Genomic DNA, 24,350 nt, shown 5'->3' with positions numbered 1-24,350 from the left:
GATTTAACTTAAATGGTAAAACTAAAACATTTCAGCCAAAATAGTAGATTAAAGAACTCCCCTTTAAGCTCCTGTTATATTCTCACCGTTGACTGCCTAATGTTTGTCTTTCTATGAGGATAATTTTTCTTTGTCTGTTCTCCTAAACTTGCACCCCACTTATTGCTTACTTAAAAGCTCCCCACTCACACCATTTTTATATTCCTTCAAATTATTGAATGAACTGTATTGCTCTATTTTCCTGACTGCTATGAACTGTTCAAACTAGTCATTTTTTTTTTAAACACACTTATTCCTAAGAAAAACTTGGTTACTGAATATCCACTGCTAGTTAATTTCTTATTGTCGTCTGCTCCTGCAACCTCTTCTGCCTAAGTGGTGCTTCAACGCTAATGCTACTGAATTTGCTAGTTGCTCTGAAGTAAGCCGCCTATCTGAACTTAAAATGAATGCTTTCTTACTTATGAGTGCTTGTGCCCTTCCTTTTCTACTAGCATCAACTCTCGACTGTGTGAGTGTTATATGGTGATCTATCCATTTACTTTTTATATATCTTGACTTCTTTTCCAGTAAGGAATTTCTGTTACTGTTCAAAACGTTTTAAAAATATGGCAAGGTCTAATTAATACAATTTTAGAATAAGCATTTATATTGGGGAAAAGAACATTATCCTTTCTTTGTTGTTTTTAAATTTTTGCCCATGTTGCTAGCTCTCCTGTCTTTCTCTCGGGTGTAGGTTGAATTCTGCATTGTTAAGTTTGATTTGATTGTACTGTATGGAATGTTATTTTCTTCAAATAAATATTATAAAAATAAAAAATACAGTGAAACTGCTTACTGTACATTTTTTCTTATGACAGTATTTGTTAACACTTGCATAAGAAGCATTTTCGATTTTGAAATTTACTACTAGTGTGTTTAAACATGGTGGAATCATTGTAGAATATCCATAAAAAATAACAACAAAATTGAATATTTAAATTCACAATATACTATTTAAAGAACTCTAATTTTAAAGAACAGAAAAATGTCCCATATATTAAAACATTTTCTAATCAATAACAAAGTATTAAAAACATATAATTAAAAGACTTTAAACTCTGAGGTTTTGGGTACAAATCCTTCTACTGACACTATGTAACCATGGGAAAGTCACTTGACCTGCCTCTGTTCCAACTGGAAAACCAAAAGAAATGTAACCAATTGTAACATAGATGTTGTAAGTTGCCTAGAATAGAGGCGTCACCTAAATGAATAAATAATGTAATTATTATTATTATTATTACTAGGGGACTTAGCCCACCCCCAGGTTTGGTTAACCAGATATATAATTTAAAGAGATTGTTATTTTCATGGGAATTGTTACATATGCATTATTTTCATTTTTACTTTAAAACTTCAGTAAAAACAATATTTGGAATTAACTTTTCTTTAAGATCGCATTGAATTTTGATCCCATGTTTGGACTTACATTGTGACAATGCAACATATAACCGCCCATGAATGAATATTGTTTCTTTCTCTCTAATAAATAAACCAACTTTTTTGAAAGTTTGTCCATGCTCTTTCTTCTTCGCTTAGTCGTTGATATGTCATCTAAAACGTATCAGATTATTGTCCTGATAAAATTTATAAGGGCTGAGAGTGCAGGAAGTGTGTCTGACAAAAGCATTCACATGACTGAGGTTAGATGACCGTGGTCTTGTTTGAAAATGATTGTAAGTAGGGCGTGACTTGAAAGAATCTAATCACAAAAGTCACCATCTCGCGGGACTTGCTTCCAAAGGTTGTAAGTATGGCGTGACTTGAAAGAATCTCATGTAAAAATTCTCTGTCTCACGAGACTTCACTCTAAAATGTCTCTCTGAAAGTCACGTCTCGTCTCCCCAGATTTTTTTATTATCATAGACAGATGTGTACCATGAAATAAAGATGAATGGGTTACTTCCAAATTCTAAAGATTCTAAGCTGGTAGCAAAATGCTAGCCAAAATAACTGCCTTTATTGTTAAAAAACAAAAAAAATGTTTGGCAGCTGTTGCACCTCATTCAGATGCCATCAGCATGCAGTTTTCCTGTTTTGTGTTGGAGGTTGAAATGGGATTTTGGTGCCGGAAGTAGTGATGAGGATGGAATTTCATTGGAGGGACAAGGGACTGTTTTTAGATGTAAAGATGCATTTTGTTGGAGGTAGCAGCATTGGTAGATTTTTGGTGGAGCAAAAATATAACAGTCTTTGTGACATGGCAATAAAGCAACAAACCAAAAATGTGGGAACCACCACAGCAAGGGAAGTTAATCTATCACAGATTAATAACAGTTACAACAAATGGTTACAGCTATCTCACAGGTCCAGGCATCCTGGTCATTGTCTGAGAGGAATTTGCACATTATTTCATTGTCTGAATGATTTTACTTCTGTGTAGTTTAGTTTTCCCAGATATCCAAGCATGGTAGGTGGACTGGTAACTCTTAACTAGCTCAAATATGAGTGAGATTGGGTATGCATGTGTGTACCCTATACTCTCTGTGGTGTTGGAATAGGCTTCAGCTCACCAACATTCTACATACATACATACTTAATAACAATACTCTCAAACCAAATCAGATACTGTATGTATCAATATCTGAGCTTTCTTAAAAAAAATCTTTATGTTGGCCGAGAAATTCATAGAGTTAGATAGACATTTTCCTGGGCAATGCTACTTAAGAATAATTCAATATTCATTCACTTACCTAATGTTCTTCTGAGACCGAAGCTTCCTGATTTGAGCTGCTTCCTCTCTCTGAAGCCTTTGTGTGGCCTCCCAGTTCCTCTGCCTCTCAATTATTTCCTCATTTAACTGCACTTCCTGCAGTACATGTTTAAACTTCCTTTGCTGGACTTCCAGTTCACATTGCTCCATCCTGGACAGATGCAGAATCATAACATTAAGAAATGATTTGTGAGATATTAACACATCTTGCTAAAATGTAAAAAGACACACTAAGAAGAAAAGTTTTATTATTAAATGTAACAAATAATTAATTGGTTAATCAATCCTGTCTAGGAAAATGATTAGTTATCTGACATTGGAATAAACTAAAGAAAAAAAAATGAATTGTGATACTCTAATAATAACGACAAATGATTGAATATATGTTGTCACAGCTGGATGGAGGTGGTACCCAGCCGGGACGCCTGAGAAGACAGGAGGAGGTCTGGTGCCTACTCCAGACCTCGAGGGGGCAACAGCCCTGGAGGCCTAGGGTAAAGAGCGGGGAAGCTCGACCCTGTAGGGACCCGGGGTTACCGCCAGGGGGACCCCAATACCTGGAAGACCCTAGACCTCAGCACTTCCGCCACACCAGGAAGTGCTGGGGGGAAGAGAAAATAAGGACACCCGGAGTGCTTCTGGAGAGACAGCCGGCACTTCCGCCACACTGGGGCGTGTCGGTGGGAGATCACCGGGAACACACCTGGAGCACATCCGGGTGCTTATTTAAAGGGGCCCCCTCCCTCCAGTCGATGACAAGAGTCGGGTGGAAGAGTGACAAGGTCTGGAGGAGGCGGCCCAAAGAAAATAGTGAAGAAAAGAGAGAAGAAGAAAGAGAAGGCATTGGATTGGCCTGGACTGAGGGATATTGGGGGTTGGTGAGCAGAACTGTAAAAAGTAATGGAAAATAAATGCGTGTTTGTGGGTGACATTAACGTGTCTGCCTGTCTGTGTCCGTGGAAATGTTCACAATGTATCTTTAAAGGCTATTTCTGACATATTTTCTCTGTTTCTGTCATTCCTTTCTTAACTGGCTATTGTGAAAATGAATAGTGTTTTGACTTTTAAAACTCCTTAATGTTCCACTTGCCTCCTCACCACCAAACCATTCTAGTCTGTGAAAGGTTCTAACAGAGAGGAGCCTGCATTCAATTTAGCATTATATCACTGAGAGTTTACCCCTTATCCAACCTATATCTGTGAACCTAATTTATTTTCCACTTGTGCTCTTTTATCCTTTTCCCTTTCCCATTCTACTAAAGAAGACTCATCTGACTGATTGAGGCCTTCTCAGTTTTAACTATCAAGGTTCATGTCCAGACTGGCATTCCAACATTCCTATTTTCCATAATGAGGGTGTAAGAGCAGGCATTTATTTAGTTTGGATGTGGAACCTACTCTTTTAGATATTGTAGATAGATAGATAAATAGATAAAGAAGAGTCTATTCTTAAAGTTGATGATTTGCATATATTCAAAGAGAATCATAAGCATGTATAAAAAATAAACAGTATATCCGAATACACATTAGAACAACAAGGGTTAAGTCACAAAAAAGCTTGTGCCTGTGAATTATAGTTTTTCTTACCAAGCTGGAAACCACCAATATTTCATTAGTCAAGGACTATGTGTACTGTGAGAAAACTTAGCACGTTATTGTTTTAGAAATGCAGCTGCTTAAAACTTCAACCTTAAGAGATGCTTGGACATCAAGTAACTTTCATTTGAGCAGCACAGTATCTCATATGTGGGTCCTCCTGCTTTCAACTTAAGTTGTGTACACAGTATATATATACTGTGTGTATATATATATATATATATATATATATATATATATATATATATATATATATATATACACACACACAGTATTCAGCAAAAAACGAAACGTCCTCTGACTTTCAACTGTTTTTACTTTCAGTAAACTTAATGTGTAAATATTTGTATGAACACTAAAAGAGTCAACACCATAAGACATAAACTAAAAATGTTTCACAATGTGTCCCTGAATGAAGGAGGCTCAAAATCAAAAGTACCAGTCAGTATCTGGTGTGGCCACCAGCTGCTTGAAGTACTGCAGTGCATCTCCTCCTCATGGACTGGACCAGATTTGTCAGTTCTTGCTGTGAGATGTTACCCCACTCTTCCACCAAGGCACCTGCAAGTTCCTGGACATTTCTGGGGGGAATGGCCCTAGCCCTCACCCTGCGATCCAACAGGTCCCAGACGTGCTCAATGGGATTGACATCCGGGCTCTTCCACTGCGAGGATGATCAGCTGTCCTTCCTGTCTCCCTGTAGCGCTGTCTTAGGCGTCTCACAGTGCGGACATGGCAATTTATTGCCCTAGCCACATCAGCAGTCCTCATGCCTCCCTGCAGCATGCCTAATGCACGTTCACGCAGATGGGCAGGGACCCTGGGCATCTTTCTTTGGGTGTTTTTCACAGTCGGTAGACAAGTCTCTTTAGTGTCCTGCGTTTTTAGAACTGTGACCTTAAATGCCTACTTTCTGTAAGCTGTTAAGGTCTTAACGACCATTCCACAGGTGCATGTTAATTAATTGATTATGGTTAATTGAACATGCATGGAAAACATTGTTTAAACCCTTTACAATGAAGATCTGTAAAGTGATTTTTAAAACATTATTGTTGAAATACACAGTCCTGAAAAAGGGACGTTTCTTTTTTTGCTGAGTATATATATATATATATATATATATATATATATATATATATATATATATATATATATATATATATATATATATATATATATATATATACACACACACACAGTGGTGTGAAAAACTATGTGCCCCCTTCCTGATTTCTTATTCTTTTGCATATTTGTCACACAAAATGTTTCTGATCATCAAACACATTTAACCATTAGTCAAATATAACACAAGTAAACACAAAATGCAGTTTTAAATGATGGTTTTTATTATTTAGGGAGAAAAAAAATCCAAACATACATGGCCCTGTGTGAAAAAGTAATTGCCCCCTTGTTAAAAATAACCTAACTGTGGTGTATCACACCTGAGTTCAATTTCCGTAGCCACCCCCAGGCCTGATTACTGCCACACCTTTTTCAATGAAGAAAATCACTTAAATAGGAGCTGCCTGACACAGAGAAGTAGACCAAAAGCACCTCAAAAGCTAGACATCATGCCAAGATCCAAAGAAATTCAGGAACAAATGGGAACAGAAGTAATTGAGATCTATCAGTCTGGTAAAGGTTATAAAGCCATTTCTAAAGCTTTGGGAATCCAGCGAACCACAGTGAGAGCCATTATCCACAAATGGCAAAAACATGGAACAGTGGTGAACCTTCCCAGGAGTGGCCGCCGACCAAAATTACCCCAAGAGCGCAGAGAGCGACTCATCCGAGAGGTCACAAAGACCCCAGGACAACGTCTAAAGAACTGCAGGCCTCACTTGCCTCAATTAAGGTCAGTGTTCACGACTCCACCATAAGAAAGAGACTGGGCAAAAACGGCCTGCATGGCAGATTTCCAAGACGCAAAACCACTGTTAAGCAAAAAGAACATTAGGGCTTGTCTCAATTTTGCTAAGAAACATCTCAATGTTTGCCAAGACTTTTGGGAAAATACCTTGTGGACTGGTGAGACAAAAGTTGAACTTTTTGGAAGGCAAATGTCCCGTTACATCTGGCGTAAAAGGAACACAGCATTTCAGAAAAAGAACATCATACCAACAGTAAAATATGGTGGTGGTAGTGTGATGGTCTGGGGTTGTTTTGCTGCTTCAGGACCTGGAAGGCTTGCTGTGATAGATGGAACCATGAATTCTACTGTCTACCAAAAGATCCTGAAGGAGAATGTCCGGCCATCTGTTCGTCAACTCCAGCTGAAGCGATCTTGGGTGCTGCAACAGGACAATGACCCAAAACACACCAGCAAATCCACCTCTGAATGGATGAAGAAAAACAAAATGAAGACTTTGGAGTGGCCTAGTCAAAGTCCTGACCTGAATCCAATTGAGATGCTATGGCATGACCTTAAAAAGGCGGTTCATGCTAGAAAACTCTCAAATAAAGCTGAATTACAACAATTCTGCAAAGATGAGTGGGCCAAAATTCCTCCAGAGCTGTAAAAGACTCATTGCAAGCTATCGCAAACACTTGATTGCAGTTATTGCTGCTAAGGGTGGCCCAACCAGTTATTAGGTTCAGGGGGCAATTACTTTTTCACACAGGGCCATGTAGGTTTGGATTTTTTTTCTCCCTAAATAATAAAAACCATCATTTAAAAACTGCATTTTGTGTTTAATTGTGTTATATTTGACTAATGGTTAAATGTGTTTGATGATCAGAAACATTTTGTGTGACAAACATGCAAAAGAATAAGAAATCAGGTTTTTCACACCACTGTATATATATAACATATATATATATATATATATATATATATATAATCTATTTACAGGGATGTAAAATAAGAAGGTAACTATATAGATTACTCACCATTTAGGAAAAGAATAAAGATAAGATCCCTCTAAGGAAAACCCTCTGGGTCATACAAGAATGTTAGGAATGCTCGAGTCTGAATGCCTTCATACGAGGGACGTTCAAAAAGTTTCCACATTTTTATATCTTTGTTGGAAATGGTGAAGTCCGGAGGAATAGTAATTGGTTGTGTCTGAGTGTGTCATGTGACTAGTTCTGTCTGGCAAGCCAACTGCTCTTGCAGTTTAATATAAGAGTTTTCACCCTGTGGTGAAGATGTCTATAAAACTTAGAACGCTGTTCCTCTTCGTTGCAATTTATGTCATATGCTTTTTGTGGGCAGAAGGTGTGCCGGGAGCACAAATTCATCTTCGCATGTGTGCTCAGTAGGCGGATAAAGTTCTCTCTCGCAGAGTCGTCTATGAGTGGATTGCAATGATCAAAATTGGCCATACTAAGAAGATGGATACAGAGCACTTCGTACACCCGGCTATAGCCATGAGGAATGAAGATCAATTCTTTGCTCATAACATTAAAAAATGACACTAGGAAAATTGTATTGAAAAGGAAGATGACTATGTAGAAAAGTGATGGAATTTGTTTTTGAAATTCTTAAAAGTTTAAAAAAAAAACAAAAATGTGAAAACTTTTTGAATGTCCCTCGTATGATTTCTTGCATCAACCAACCTCGGGCCACCCTCAGCTACCGAAAAGTGTGCAAGTGCACACACCCAGTGCATGCCATCTCAGGAGAAGTTTAGCATTATTTTTCATACATATTTTTTTAAAGGAAACCGACGGATGAGCACAACTTAGCTTGTGCTAAAACAACTAAAGGTTAAAATTATTAAAAATTAAATTAAATTATTAAAAATTAAGATCCTGTCCCTGCTGGAATTATCATACACAAACCACCTCAACTCTTTAAACCTTATCCTGAACTTTTATCACTGCATCTTTCCCTGTTCTTTTTTTACAATAATATTTTCACCGTGGTATAACCCAAGGTAGATGCGTTGGATCCAGAAAGTATTCACAGCACATCACTTTTTCCACATTTTGTTATTTTACAGCCTTATTCCAAAATGGATGAAATTCATTTTTTTCCTCAGAATTCTATACACAAAAACCCCATGATGACAACGTGAAAAAAGTTTACTTGAGGTTTTTGCAAATTTAAAAATAAAAAAACTGAGAAATCACATGTACATAAGTATTCACAGCCCTTGCTCAATACTTTGTAGATGCACGTGTGGCAGCAATTATAGCCTCAAGTCTTTTTGAATATGATGCCACAAGCTTGGCACACCTATCCTTGGCCAGTTTCGCCCATTCCTCTTTGCAGAAACTCTCAAGCTCCATCAGGTTGGATGGGAAGCGTCGGTGCACAGCCATTTTAAGATCTCTCCAGAGATGTTCAATCGGATTCAAGTCTGGGCTCTGGCTGGGCCACTCAAGGACACTCACAGAGTTGTCCTGAAGCCACTCCTTTGATATCTTGGCTGTGTGCTTAGGGTCGTTGTCCTGCTGAAAGATGAACCGTCGTCCCAGTCTGAGGCCGAGTGTGCTCTGGAGCAGTTTTTCATCCAGGATGTCTCTGTACATTGCTGCAGTCATCTTTCCCTTTATCCTGACTAGTCTCCCATTTCCTGCCGCTGAAAAACATCCCAGAGCATGATGCTGCCACCACCATACTTCACTGTAGGGATGGTATTGGCCTGGTGATGAGCGGTGCCTGGTTTCCTCCAAAAGTGACGCCTGGCATTCACACCAAAGAATTCAATCTTTGTCTCACCAGACCACAGAATTTTGCTTCTCATGGTCTGAGAGTCCTTCAGGTGCCTTTTGGCAAACTCCAGGAGGGCTGCCATGTGCCTTTTACTAAGGAGTGGCTTTCGTCTGGCCACTCTACCATACAGGCCTGATTGGTGGATTGCTGCAGAGATGGTTGTCCTTCTGGAAGGTTCTCTTCTCTCCACAGAGGACCTCTGGAGCTTTAACAGAGTGACCATCGGGTTCTTGGTCACCTCCCTGACTAAGGCCCTTCTCCCCCGATCTCTCAGTTTAGATGGCCGGCCAGCTCTAGGAAGATTCCTGATAGTTTTGAACTTCTTCCACTTATGGATGATGGAGGCCACTGTGCTTATTGGGACCTTCAAAGCAGCAGAAATATTTCTGTAACCTTCCCCATATTTGTGCCTCGAGACAATCTTGTCTCGGAGGTCTACAGGCAATTCCTTTGACTTCATGCTTTGTGCTCTGACATGAACTGTCAACTGTGGTACCTTCTACAGACAGGTGTGTGCCTTTCCAAATCATGTCCAATCAACTGAATTTACCACAGGTGGACTCCAACTAAGCTGCAGAAACATCTCAAGGATGATCAGGGGAAACAGGATGCACCTGAGCTCAATTTTGAGCTTCATGGCAAAGGCTGTGAATACTTATGTACATGTGCTTTCTCAATTTTTTTATCTTTAATAAATTTGCAAAAAACTCAAGTAAACTTTTTTCACGTTGTCATTATGGGGTGTTGTGTGTAGAATTCTGAGGAAAAAAATGAATTTAATCCATTTTGGAATAAGGCTGTAACATAAAATGTGGAAAAAGTGATGCACTGCGAATACTTTCCGGATGCACTGTAAACATTTCTTTGTTTCATGTAGGATCCAGTCAAGAACAAGGAGAGGTTTGTTATCCCAGTCACATATCAAAAAAAGCATTGCTTTTGACCGATTTTATTTTTGCCAACAACATCCTTTCACAAACATTTAGACAGCATGTTTGAAGGACTCAAAATCATAAGATGACAAAAAAGCTATCACATCACCAGCATAGTTGACTACTTTAAAGCAATGATTTGGAAAAACAACAATGGCTGAAGCCCAAAAGTCATCATTTGAACTTCTCCAGCAGTGGCTCGATGGAAAGGGAAAATAGCATCCCTGTTAGACCAGCACTTGTGAATCCCCCTGGTGACTGAGAATGAGGACATCAGAGCACCATTAATCTTCAGATCTCTAAAAACTTTATTGTAGAATAAATGAATGTGTTTAATAGACGCAAAATAGGAATAGGAAGCAAAGCCAAATACCTGCAGGTACATATGTTCTACCCTATTCCTATCTGAAGATCCAAAAGCCTGGAAACAAAAATTAGATCACATTACTAAAAAGAAATTGTCCAATATGCACTGATTAGGAAAACAGCAGTTGTCTTCTTGTTTGACAATGCAGTTCATTACAGTGTGCAGTCGATTTTCCAGAGCCTTGACACACTTCTGTTTTAACAAGAATCTTCTGTGGTATTGGATAAAAAGAGACTCTGGTAAAGTCCAGTGCCAGAGCACCTATACAGTCTCAGGTCCCTCAATACTCATCTGTGCTCTTTTTCAAACAATCAATTACTCTGCAATCTTTTCGTCTCAAACCCAAAATAACACTATGTAGCCTTAAGTGCTCAAGTACATTACTAAAATGTTTACTAAATAAGTCTATTAAAGATTGCTTCATAATGTTTAGTATTTTAAAAATTTTCCTGTCAAAAAGGGGATTCACTACCAATGAAATGTCTGTCTATCTTCTGCTCTGCCTTTGTTGCTTAAAATTCTAAATAACTTTCTCAGTGTACTGCTGACACAGCATTGTAAATTTCAGCTTTTGAAAAGTTCCAAAACTGCCCTAAGCTCTAAATTATCTCCATCTGTTCCAAAAAGATTCAGAAACTTTGAATGTCCTTCAGTAAACTGTTATCACTGTGCAAGTAAGGATTCAAAGAAGCTAGAAATGGAAAGAAAATTAGACAGACAATACTGTGATCCAAGAACACCGAAGGAAAGATGGCAATAACTTCTAATAATTGACTGATGTAAAATCTTCAGACAAACCTATTTAACCGCGCCACTGAAATATAGCTTGAAGAGCCCTTTACCCACGACCACTATTTAATAGAACACCAAGATGTTAGACCCACCAAAAGTCAACTAAATCATTCATCTCAAACACTTTGCATAACTAAGAAGCCAAGCTATTATTAGGCTCCTATCCATTTTCTACCCAAAATTGAATTGGCAGTGCAATTAAAGTAACCACTGATGGAGACAACATTCTCATCTTCAAGGTTCAACAGCAAGTAACTCAAAACTGAAAAAGGTCAACACTCTCTTCTCATATTAGGAGCATACACATTAGTATTTGTACTTTCCCCCCTAAAAAAATCTCCACTTTCAGGAATCTTCCTTTTTAATTTTATTGCAATCATTCTGTACAAATCAATCAATTTTTACAAAAATTAGAATTGAGAATAAGTCAAACCCCACCCGAGAGAGAGAGAGAGAGAGAGAGCAAGGCAAACGGAGTAAAATTTAAGGCTTGTAAACATACCTAAATTGATAAGTTTGATAAGTCAATAGAGATGAATGGAGAAGAAAAAGAAATACAGAAATAACTGCTTCCTCTGTGCTTTAAGAGCTTATTTTAAAATATTACTGATTAAATCCTGCCATGTTTTGAAAAAAATCTGTACAGATCCTGAGTATTTGATTTTTTTTCCCAATTTCAAATAGTATAAAACATCGGTTTCCCACTGACTTAAAAGAGAAGAGTTTGGATTCTTCCAGTTTAGCAGAATAAGTCTGTGTGTCAAAAGTGTAGTAAATGCAATCACAGTTTGTTTGTCCTTCTCCACTTTAAACCCATCTGGAAGAACCCCAAACACAGCTGTTAATGGGTTAGGAGGGATTGTGACCCCAAGGCTGTCTGAAAGGTAATTAAAAATTTTGGTCCAGAATGATGTTAGTTTGGTGCAGGCCCAGACCATGTGACCCAGTGAGGCTGGGACTTGATTGCAGAGTTCGCAGGTTGGATCATGCCCAGGAAACATTTTGGAGAGTTTCAGGCGAGACAGATGTGCTCGATATATAATTTTGAGTTGAATAATTGTAAGCTTTGCGCATATGGAGCTCGAGTGAATTCTCTGCATTGCTATTTTCCACTCCTTTTCTGATAGATTAATTGAGAGATTTTTTTTCCCCAGTGTCCTCTTGGATCTTTGAAAGGGAGGGACTCCTTGAACCGTCACCTTATCGTGGTGGAGGGGTTTGCGTGTCCCAATGATCCTAGGAGCTATGTTGTCTGGGGCTTTATGCCCCTGGTAGGGCCACCCAAGGCAAACTGGTCCTGGGTGAGGGATGAGACAAAGAGCGGTTCAATAAACCTCCAATGAAAATAAAACTTGGACAACGTTTTCCCTTGCCCGACGCTGGTCACCGGGCCCCTCTGGAGCCAGGCCTGGAGGGGGGGCTCGATGGCGAGCGCCTGGTGGCCGGGCCTGCACCCATGGGGCTGCCGGGCACAGCCCGAAGAGGTAACGTGGGTCCTCCTCCCCATGGGCTCACCACCTATGGGAGGGGCCAAGGAGGTTGGGTGCAATGTGAGTTGGGTGGTGGCCGAAGGCGGGGACCTTGGCGGTCTGATCCTCGGCTACAGAAACTGGCTCTTGGGACGTGGAATGTCACCTCTCTGAAGGGAAGGAGCCTGAGCTAGTGCGCGAGGTCGAGAGGTTCCGCTAGATATAGTCGGACTCACCTCGACGCACAGCTTGGACTCTGGAACCAATCTCCTTGAGAGGGGCTGGACTCTCTACCACTCTGGAGTTGCCCCGTGAGAGCGCCGAGCAGGTGTGGGCATACTTATTGCCCCCACTGGAGCCTGTGCATTGGGGTTTACCCCGTGGGCGAGAGGGTGGCCTCCCTCCGCTTCGGGTGGGGAAGGGTCCTGACTGTTGTTTGTGCGTATGCGCCCGAACAGCAGTTTGGAGTATCCACCCTTTTGGAGTCTCTGGAGGGTTGCTAGAGGGCATACCTTCTGGGATTCCCTCGTTTTGCTGGGAGACTTCAATGCTCACGTGGGCAATGACAGTGAGACCTGGAAGGGCGTGATTGGGAGGAATGGCCCCGATCTGAACCCGAGCGGTGTTTTGTTATTGGACTTCTGTGCTCGTCACGGATTGTCCATAACGAACACCATGTTCAAGCATAAGGGTGTTCATATGTGCACTTGGCACCAGGACACCCTAGGCCTCAGGTCGATGATCGACTTTGTGGTCGTGTCGTCGGACTTGCGGCCATATGTCTTGGACACTCGGGTGAAGAGAGGGGCGGAGCTGTCAACTGATCACCACCTGGTGGTGAGTTGGCTTCGATGGTGGGGGAAGATGCCGGTCAGACCTGGTAGGCCCAAACGTGTTGTGAGGGTCTGCTGGGAACGGCTGGCAGAGTCCCCTGTCAGAAGTAGCTTCAACTCCCACCTCCGCAGAACTTCAACCACGCCCCGAGGGAGGTGGGGACATTGAGTCCGAATGGGCCATGTTCCGTGCCTCTATTGTTGAGGCGGCTGACCGGAGCTGTGGCCGCAAGGTGGTCGGTGCCTGTCGTGGCGGCAATCCCCAACCCGCTGGTGGACACCGCGTGAGGGATGCCGTCAAGCTGAAGAAGGAGTCCTATAGGACTTTTTGTCCTGTGGGTCTCTGGAGGCAGCTGATAGGTACCGCAGGCCAAGCGAACGCGGCCGGTTGTTGCTGAGGCAAAACTCGGGCATGGGAGGAGTTTGAGAGGCCATGGAGAACGACTTTCGGACGGCTTCGAGGAGATTCTGGTCCACCTTCCGCGTCTCAGGAGGGGGAAGCAGTGCAGTGTCAACACCGTATATAGTGGGGATGGTGCGCTGCTGACCTCACTGACGCTAGGGTCGGTGGGAGGAGTACTTCAAGACCTCCTCAATCCCACTAACATGCCTTCCATGAGGAAGCAGAGCCTGGGGACTCTGAGGTGGGCTCTCCCATCTCTGGGACTGAAGTCACCGAGGTGGTCAAAAACTCCTTGGTGGCAGGGCCCGGGGTGGATGAGATACCGAGTTCCTTAAGGCTCTGGATGTTGTAGGACTGTCTTGGTTGACACGCCTCTGCAACATCGCATGGACATCGGGACAGTGCCTCTGGATTGGCAGACCGGGGTGGTGGTCCCCCTCTTTAAAAAGGGGGACCGGAGGGTGTGTTCCAACTATAGAGGGATCACACTCCTCAGCCTCCCTGGAAAAGTCTATTCGGGGTTCTGGAGAGGAGGGTCCGCCGGATAGTGAACCTCGGATTCAGGAGGAACAGTGTGGTTTTCGCCCTGGTCGCGGAACAGTGGACCAGCTCTTCACCCTTAGCAGAGTCCTGGAGGGTGCATGGGAGTTTGCCCGACCGGTCTACATGTGTTTTGTGGACTTGGAAAAGGCATTCGACCGTGTCCCTCGGGAATCCTGTGGGGGTGCTCGGGAGTATGGGGTACCGGACCCCTGATAAGAGCTGTTCGGTCTCTGTACAACCGTGTCAGAGCTTGGTCCGCATTGCCGCAGTAAGTCGAGCCCGCTTCCAGTGAGAGTTGGACTCCGCCAGGGCTGCCCTTTGTCACCGATTCTGTTCATAACTTTTATGGACAGAATTTCTAAGCGCAGCCAGGGTGTTGAAGGGGTCCGGTTTGGTGGACTCAGGATTGGGTCACTGCTTTTGCAGATGATGTTGTCCTGTTTGCTTCATCAGGCCGTGATCTTCAGCTCTCTGGATCGGTTCGCAGCTGAGTGTGAAGCGGCTGGGATGAGAATCAGCACCTCCAAATCCGAGAGCATGGTCCTCAGCCGGAAAAGGGTGGAGTGCCCTCTCAGGGTTGGGGGAGAGATCCTGCCCCAAGTGGAGGAGTTCAAGTATCTCAGGGTCTTGTTCACGAGTGAGGGAAGAATGGAGCGTGAGATCGACAGGCGGATCGGTGCGGCATCCGCAGTGATGCGGGCTCTGCATCGGTCTGTCGTGGTGAAAAAGGAGCTGAGCCGTAAGGCAAAGCTCTCAATTTACCAGTCGATCTACCTCCTACCCTCACCTATGGTCATGAGCTATGGGTAGTGACCGAAAGAACGAGATCGCGAATACAAGCGGCTGAAATGAGTTTCCTCCGCAGGGTGTCTGGGCTTTCCCTTAAAGATAGGGTGAGAAGCTCAGTCATCCGGGAGGGGCTCAGAGTAGAGCCGCTGCTCCTCCGCATCGAGAGGAGTCAGATGAGGTGGCTCGGGCATCTGATCAGGATGCCTCCTGGACGCCTCCCTGGTGAGGTGTTCCGGGCACGTCCAACCGGGAGGAGGCCCCGGGGAAGACCCAGGACACGCTGGAGGGACTATGTCTCCCGGCTGGCCTGGGAACGCCTGGGATTCTCCCGAAGAGCTGGAAGAAGTGGCCGGGAGAGGGAAGTCTGGGCCTCTCTGCTTAAGCTGCTGCCCCCGCGACCCGACCTCGGATAAGCGGAAGAGAATGGATGGATGGATGGACTGTAAAATGATTTTATATATTGCAGAAATGGTGTCTAAGTCCTTGAGATTGAGCAAGATTTTTTCCAGCATAGATGTTGGTGCAAGATGAAGAAAATCGAGAAGGTTCTGTTTAACAAAGTTCCTGATTTGAAGATAGTGAAAGAAATGTGTAGCTGGAATGTTAAATTTGGAATGTAATTGTTCATATGATGTAAAGACGTTGTCTATATAAAGATCTCTAAGCAAGTTAATCCCAATTTTTTTCCAGATATTAAAAACTGCATATGTTTGCGAAGGTTGAAAGAGGTGGTTCTGTTGCAGAGTTGCCACAGATAAAAGCTTCTGCGTCTTAAAATGCTTTCTACATTGGTTCCATATTCTAATTGAGTGAAGCACAATTGGGTTATTAGTATATTGCCGATAACTTGCATTAATTGGGGCACAGAGCAGGGAATATAAAGAAGTACTGCAGGATTTTACTTCTATTGCATATTCTAGTGTATGTTGTTCTTTGTCCAGGTTTTTATAGCTTGTATGTTTGCTGCCCAGTAATAAAACTGGAAGTTAGGTAGAGCCATGCCACCTTCTGCCTTTTGTCTTTGTAGGGTCGCTCTTTGGATACGTGGATGTTTTGAGCTCCAAATAAATGAGGTTATTGTTGAATCTAATTGCTTAAAAATGATTTATTGATGTATATTGGGATGTTTTGAAATAAAAAGGAGCTTAGGAAGAATATTCATCTTAACAGTGTTAATTCTTCCAGCTAAAGTGAGATGAAGGGTTGACCATCTTTGCAAGTCTTGCTTAATTTTTTCCATGCAGACGGCGAAATTTTGTTGATAAAGAGCGTCATGTTTACTTGTGATATTTACCCATAGGTATTAAAATGATCTGCGATGACAAAAGGAAAGGTGCCCAATCTAATATCGTGTGCTTCAGAATTCAATGGAAAGAGCACCTTTTTATTAGTATTAATTCTAAGAAATCTTTTGAAATTCTGTTAGTGCTGTTAAGACTGCAGGCAAAGTATTTTGTGGATCTGAAATATACAGTACCATATAATCAGCATATAGAGACATTTTCTTCTCTGATAATCCCCTTTATCTCATAAGCATTTTGACAGTGAACTGCCAGTGGCTCAATGGCAATTGCAAAAAGCAGTGGTGACAAGGAGCATCCTTGTCTAGTACCCTGTTCTAGTTTGAAGTAGTCCGAATTAAGGTTGTTAATACAAACTGAAGCTTCTGGACTAGTATATAATAGTTTGATCCATACACAAATGTTCAGGCCAAACCCAAATTTTTCTCCAGTATAGTGAAAAGGTAGTTCTATTCAACCATATGAAATGCTTTTCTGCATCCAACGATATCATCATCTCCAGGAAGTTAGACTTTGTGGATGAAAATATTATATTAAACAGGCGTTGAAGACTGGAAGTGTCTGCCTTTAATAAATCCAGTTTGGTCTTGTGATATAACTGAAGGAAGCACTTTCTCAATCCTTCAAGCTAGGACTTTAGAGAGTACCTTAACATCATTATTTAGAAGTGAAATTGGTCTGTATGATGCACATTGTAATAAGTCCTTATTTTGCTTAGGAAAGACAGTAATTAATGCTTGGCGAAATGTTTGAGGTAGAATTTTATTGTCTCAAGCTTTTGTAAATGTTGCTAATAAAAGGGGAGCTAACTTAATTGAGAATGTTTTTACAAAATTTGGCAGAGTGGCCATCTGGGCCTGCTACTTTCCCACTCTGAGTTTATAACATCTACTAATTCTGATAGTGCCAGAGGTTTATCCAATTCCTCTCCACTCTCCAGTATCTAGTTGTGGTATCTGTAATGCATCCGGAAATGCATTAGGTTGTGTCTCGTCTTCTTTAAACTCAGTAGAATAAGGACTTACAGTAGTTTCGAAATGTGTGCATTATATTTTTATGGTCAATGATTTTTGTCTCCGTCCGTGTTGGCAATTGCTGGGATTGCATTGCGAACTTCCTGCTTGTGGATTTCTTGAACCAAGATCATATCAGCTTTCCCCCCATGTTTATAGTAATGATGTCTTGATTTAAAAATGAGTTGTTCCGTTTCTTTAGTTGTCAAGAGGTTGAGTACTGAATGCGGAGTCCGTCTTTTCCTATTTGAAAACCTGGCAAGTTCTTGATCCATTCTGTTAATTTCACTGATTAGCTCGGATACCTTCCTGGTTTCCCCTTTTGTGGGAAAGATATAAGATAATCTGTTCTCTTAAGAAAGCCTTCAGGGTATTCCTGCAGAAACCTCTGAGAATGTATTTGTCTCTAAAGAAAATCAATTTGCTTGGATACAAATTCACATACAAATGTACAGTTTTCTTCTGCTAATAAAAGTGGGTTAAGAAACCAGCTGCAAGATGAGTATGTGGGGCATAGCAATTTTAGCGCCATGATCAAAGGGGCGTGGTTGGAGATAACAATAACGTTATGCTTACAAGATTAAATTGTAGGCAAGAAACGGTTATCTACTGCGGTGGGTTGGCACCCTGCCCAGGATTGGTTCCTGCCTTGTGCCCTGTGTTGGCTGGGATTGGCTCCAGCAGACCCACGTGACCCTGTGTTTGGATTCAGCGGGTTGGAAAATGGATGGATGGATGGAAACTTATCTATAAAGAAATAATCAATTATTGAGTAGCAGTGATGCACTGGTGAATAGAAGGAATATGCTCTTGAGTTGGGGTTAAGAAATCTCCAGAGGTCTGATAAATTGTGATCGTTACAAACTGTGTAAATTGTCTTTGCAGTGTTAGATGTCACCGCCCGTGGCATCATCACCCACAGACATCTACACTTGTGCTATTGTCAGTAGCACTCTGTCCCTTTGAGACAGACCCACATTCTCAGACTTATTCTCTATTCACATTACCCCACTATTATTCGGTCTTTCTTTCCTTTTCCTAGTAGCAGGGCTTAATCCAGTCTTGTGAATCCTTCCTTTCCTGTGCACTCCTCTCGGTGCACCCAGTAGCTTGCTGCATTTAAAGTTATTTCTCAGACTCTCTCTGTGTTTACACACTATTTTTCTGTACTAAGACTATGCCTAGTGCCTTTATCTTCTTTTACTTAGAATACTCTCAGATTAATCCACATACAGGTAGCTTTACGGTACCGACCCGTTCAGTGATATTTTGTGCAGATGGCTGTAGCCGAACAGCCCACCACCGTTCTGAATCTCTTCACTCGCAGGTTCAGCACCGACTGTAGCCGACTTGCCTGCTTCTCATTTGATACAAAAGAGTTAATTTTTTGCTATTAAAATTTTAATCTGTTCCTGAACATTTTGACCAGGACTGTCAATGAAATCCTGTTCCATATTAAAAATATCAGTTGCAGATCCATTACCAAACTCATCTAATAAAATCAGACCATCACCTCTAATCTTTCCTCAAGTGCAAAGTGCAAGAATGTCAATAATGTGGCACGAAAACGAGAGGTTTCTCTCCCGGACATTTCTAGCATTATTTGCAGTTGTCCAGCATTGATTATTTTTGGCTTCTATTATGTCAAACTTTTTTCTCTGTATTCTGCATGAAAACATTCATTGCAAACTACATAGGGTAAGTAACAATGAAAAAGATATATAGTTTTTGGGTGGGGTATTCCGTTAAAGCAAATCTTTGCACAAAGAATCAAAGTTCTCCACTTGACTCCTACACTTTCTCAGTGTTTCTCAACCTTAATGGTCTCATGACCCAGTTTTAATTTCTTAAGAATACTGACAACCCACAAACAGGATGTGGGGTCCCCCCTTGGTGAAGCACCTGCTAATGTAATCTCTTGCTGAAACAAGCGTGAATGTTAAGAGTAGGGGGAGGAGTGCTGAGACCTTGGTGAAAGATTGCTTTTGAAAGAACAAGTTTGGAAGAATGGAGCTACGTCTTCCCTCATGAAATGTGCATAGATACAAACTGGGATAAACAGCACTCTGTTCTGTCAATCGCTCAGATCACCCATTTGACACCCACTTGCATATTCAGCAATGGCAACCCACTGGAGGTACCCTATGACCCAAATATGGGTTGGGACCCAATGGTTTAGAAGCACTGCTCTTTGATATCTCTCTCATCAATACATCCCAGTCTCCTATCTAGCGTCTTTTAGCCGGGCGCTCCGCCCAGCTAATTTAGTTGAGCACCCGGCTGTCATCTCCTATGACATTGTGAGATGACAGCCGCAGATCTGCAGGCACAGGCAGATCTAATGATCTGCAGAGATGTCAAGGGACAAGCGGGCGGGTGGGCAAATACTGCTAAAGCTAATAGCGGGTGTCGAGGCAGAGCAGAGTTCACAAGCAAAGAGTATGGGGAGATGGGGATTCGAGAGCGGGGTGTACATGGTAATAGCAAGGGTGTAGCAGCTTAATACAGTTTCAAAGAGTATGGAGAGGTGGGCGGGCGAGAAGGGGATGTACATGCTAATTGCGGGAGCAGAGCAGCAGTTCACAAGCAAAGAGGATGTGGAGGTGGGCGGGCAACAGGAGGCCTGATAAATTTTTTTTTTTTTTTTTTAAAAGTCTAGTGAAACCAGCCGGTCTGTTATCAGAAAAAAGGCGTCAGGAAGTGATATCTCTGTTCTCAGCATCAGCGCAGTCTGTATAGTGCGGCTGAGCATACATCAGCTCTCTTCTTGTAAAGTACATAGCAAACCAATATATACACATACAGTTGTTGAAGCATTAGGCGTGTTCTGTGTGAAAAAATTCTTGTAGCACTCACTGTGGTTCCTGTTTAAAGTGACCCCATCTGCCGTTCTTATATTTGCTCATATTTGGACCGGAGTCCATATTGCAAAAAGTGTGCAGAAACCCTTGCAGCACACAGTGTGTCCTGAGCAAAAGTTTTGTCACTGAATTGCTGAGGGTTTTGTATGGAAGCGTATTAGGGCCATGGTGAAGACAGAAAAAAATTCAGACAAAGTGAAGAAAAAAAAAAAACATATGTCGAGAATAAAGTCGAGATGTTGACTTTATTCTCAAAATTTCCACTTTAATCTTGACATTTATAACCAGAATAAAGTTGACGAGAATAAAGTTGACATGTTGCTACATAAAACTTATGATGGAGTTTAGAGAAATTCTAGTAAATTAAACATTCATTTTATGATGAAGTTTCGTTTACGATGTTCTACTTTAATGACAAACTACAAGAATAAAGTCAACATGCCGAATTTAATCTTGAGATAAACGGCGAGAATAAAGTAGAAATGTTGAGAATAAAGTGGAAATGTCGACTTTATTCTCGACATAAGCGTCGAGATTAAAGTGGAAATGTCAACTTTATTTTTGACATGTGTCGAGATTAAAGTGGAAATGCCGAGAATGCATACCTGCCATAGTGCAAGTGTGAACTGGATATCCAACAGGCTCTCCCTTTCCCAGTAAAGTCTTATTCATAGGTACTTGAAATTTTTTTCAAACGTTTTACCAACATGAGCAAAAGAAGTGTTCAGAAAACAACACTGCTCAGTTATTTCAGAAAAGAGACATCAAACTAATGAAGGTGCAGTGTCAACTCCTCATGTGACAATTTCAGACAAAGAAATTGCAGAGGATGGTCCATCAGAGGTCTCTTCAGCACACACTCTGCCAATTGATAAATCTAAGCACCGCTATTCCGGCATAAACAAACAATGGTTTAAAGATTTTGATTGGCTAATGGTCAAAGAAAATGTTATGTGGTGCTCATTGTGCATGAAATACTGAAACAAACACACTCCAAGGAGGTGTTACTTTGGGTAAATGTGCCATACAAAAGAATTCGAAAAGAAAGCTTGGTGGTCCATGAAAAAAGTAAAAACACACATGGAGTCTTCTGCTGACCTTTTAGGAAAGCATGTACTAGAGCAAACTGGAATCGGTCAAATTGAAAGATCTGTACCTTTGTTAAATAACTTACAGAGAGATGCCTTTGTGGGAGCTTTAAGATCCATGCATTGTTTAGAAAAAAATGAGTTGCCACATACAACATTGTTTGAAAAGCTGTTGGAACACTGTAAAGAAATAGGTTGTTCCTTTTTACAACATCTCAATTTTGGTAAAAATACACATTACACCTCTGAAAGAATAATGCAAGAGCTCCTGGATGTCTTAGCATCAGAAATAAAATCTAACATACTGAAAAATATACACACAGAAAGGTTTTTCAGTATTCTGTGTGATGAAACCACAGATACCTCAGATGTAAAACCATTAATTATTTACATTAAATATGTTTGCCAGGTCACTAAAGAGGTCAGAGATAGTTTTGTATCAACCCGCAATATGACTGACGGCAAAGCAAAGACTATAACCAACACACTGAGTGAGACACTCTAGGCTTGAAAACTGCTAATCCAGTTGGACTAGGGTCAGATTGTGAGGCTGTTATGATTGGGAAACAGAAAGGTGTGGCAAAACTGCTTAGAGATGAAACATCTGGACTCTTGGTCAACTGCCACTGTGTAAAGCCACCGATTGGCCCTTGCAATTGCCCAAACAGCAGCTGCTGTACCTTACTTAACAAAACTGAACATCTTAAGGCAGCTATTCAATTTATTCCAAAATTCTTCAGCTAGGATGGTTGGTTTAACAGATATTCAAAATATTCTGAACATTCCCCAGATTAAGCTGAAAATGGCCAGTGACACTAGATGGCTGTCTGATGACTTTGCAGTACAGTCACTACGACAGTGTACAAGTGATCTCCTTGGAGGGCCCAGATCCTGGGAACTTTGATTATGGGAAAGCTTCAGACAACTGGGCCTCTAGGAAGAAAAGAAGAAGAAATATTTAAACTGAAGACACCTTCTGCATATGCAAGTTGGCTTTGAAGAATATTTAAAAATTTTTCTTCATTAGGTTCCCTATACTTTTTTTTCTATGTTTTTATTTTTCTTCCCGACAGCGATAATAATTGTGCCTCTTGGTTTATGTAATAAAAATTGCTATTTAAAATTTTTGTTAAAAAATATTCTTTCACAAGTGTCAAACCTTAAAAAAGGAAGTCATATTGAGCTTTGGATAATAGTTAATAATAATTAACTGATAAAAATAGTGCACATTTAATTTTCCACACCACCAAATTTCCCCGTCTCGCCCTACCCGACTTACTTTATCTTGCCACCAAGCTGGAAAAAATTTCTGGGGAGGACACTGCATCCTAGTAGTGAAAGTAGGAATGCTGCTGACTGGGGTTTTTGGTTTAATTTCCAGCATTGTCAATAGGCCATTGATCAATAATGAATTCATGGACAGGTAAGTATTGGGCTACTGCAATTACTATGTTTCTTTTTAAACAAACCTTAGTCTTTGTGTACCAAGGTTATTATAGTTAATGAAAACTAAAATCAAAACTGAAACTATTATTTAAAAAAACATTTTCGTAAACTGAAATAAGATTAATAAAACTGAAATGAAAAACTAAAACTAACTGAAACTATTAAAGTAGCTGGAACGACGAACTGAAATAATTTACAAAAAATAATTTTAGTTTTCGTTTTTTGAATATTCTTACTGTTATAAGGGTTAAAAACTAACTTTTAACTCAAAAACTGAAAGTTATCCACCATGAGCTGCCAACACATATTCATCCAGTGAACGGTGGCTGGTGATGAAGGGTGGGTATTCACACAGTATTTGTGGTGACAGAGCAAGCCGAGTACACGCATAAAGTGTGTGGAGTAGAAAGCGAAGTACGTGCTGCCTTTCTTTGCACTTGTACATCAAGATGTCATTCAAACGCCTGAAATCGTAATGTGCTAGCAACAAAAACTATTCCATATGGACAGAAAAATCACAAGTAACATTTCAGTATATTTATCAGGTGCCTTCTCTTTGATGACAGTGAATTAACCTGCCACTTCGCACATGAAAATATAAAAAGTATAGTAATCATGAAAAAAAATTCAACCTCGAGATTGATGAATCTTCATATTTTAGACCTCCCGAGTCCAAAAATACCATTTTTTTTTAATTATCCGTGTGTGTGTGTGTGTGCGCGCGTGTATAAATTTGGCTTGTGTTTGTTACTCCAAAATTGTAGATCTGTATTAACTTTTGGGCCAAATCCATCAACCGGAAATGGTACTTTACCTAAGCACATACTCGATTTTTTTTTTCATGCAGCTGCAGAGTCCGATTTATTCAACTTTACTCTTATAATAAATTGTTCAATATATTATTAATTTGATTTTCTGTTGATTGTTCTTTAATGTACATAATATAATTACTGTCTTGCGGTTTACGCCTAAAATATTCATCCCATATCCAAGTATACGAGTAAGTCTAGGGGAGACCACTCCCGATTTTTGAAAATAAAACGGCACTGATCGAGAGTGACAAGGTCATTATACAAGATCAGCATATTGTTGCTGACTAATCACTTTTGCTTTTAAAAACTCCGTTTAATGACGAAGCGGAACAAACCTTGTAAGATTCCTGAGTTGGCAACGTTTCTACTTAACTATAGATAGGTAGGCGAAGACAGTCTGCCAAGTGATGAAAAACCAAAACATACTAATGTGTGTTTGTATTTATGCTATATTTATTCATTTATCTTTTTTAGTTAATATTCACAGCTCAAAATACCGGATATTGTGAAAATAATCCAGTAGCAGAATTATGTTTTAAAATATCTGTCCCCCTTTCTTCAATGTTTCTCTCTCTCTTAAAATAGATAGTTGAAATATCATATACTTTCTGTTCTTAACATCAGCCATATCATACATATTGCATACCAGGGATTTTCCTGCCTTGCATCCAAACCTGCTGGGGTAGGTTC

General features: G+C 40.8%; 1 protein-coding gene across 1 annotated transcript in view; it reads right to left on the bottom strand.

The window, feature by feature from the left end:
- Window positions 1–24,350, bottom strand: part of cfap74 (cilia and flagella associated protein 74) — a 495,984-nt gene that overhangs the window by 412,353 nt on the left and 59,281 nt on the right. Inside the window, exon 7 of the mRNA XM_039755043.1 lies at window positions 2,736–2,906. Coding sequence (XP_039610977.1) covers window positions 2,736–2,906 — 171 coding nt within the window. The remainder of the gene's footprint in view (window positions 1–2,735; window positions 2,907–24,350) is intronic.

The sequence above is a fragment of the Polypterus senegalus genome, chromosome 6, assembly GCF_016835505.1.
Source record: "Polypterus senegalus isolate Bchr_013 chromosome 6, ASM1683550v1, whole genome shotgun sequence".
Classification (NCBI taxonomy): domain Eukaryota; kingdom Metazoa; phylum Chordata; class Cladistia; order Polypteriformes; family Polypteridae; genus Polypterus; species Polypterus senegalus.
This window is presented reverse-complemented; position numbering and strand designations above follow the sequence as displayed.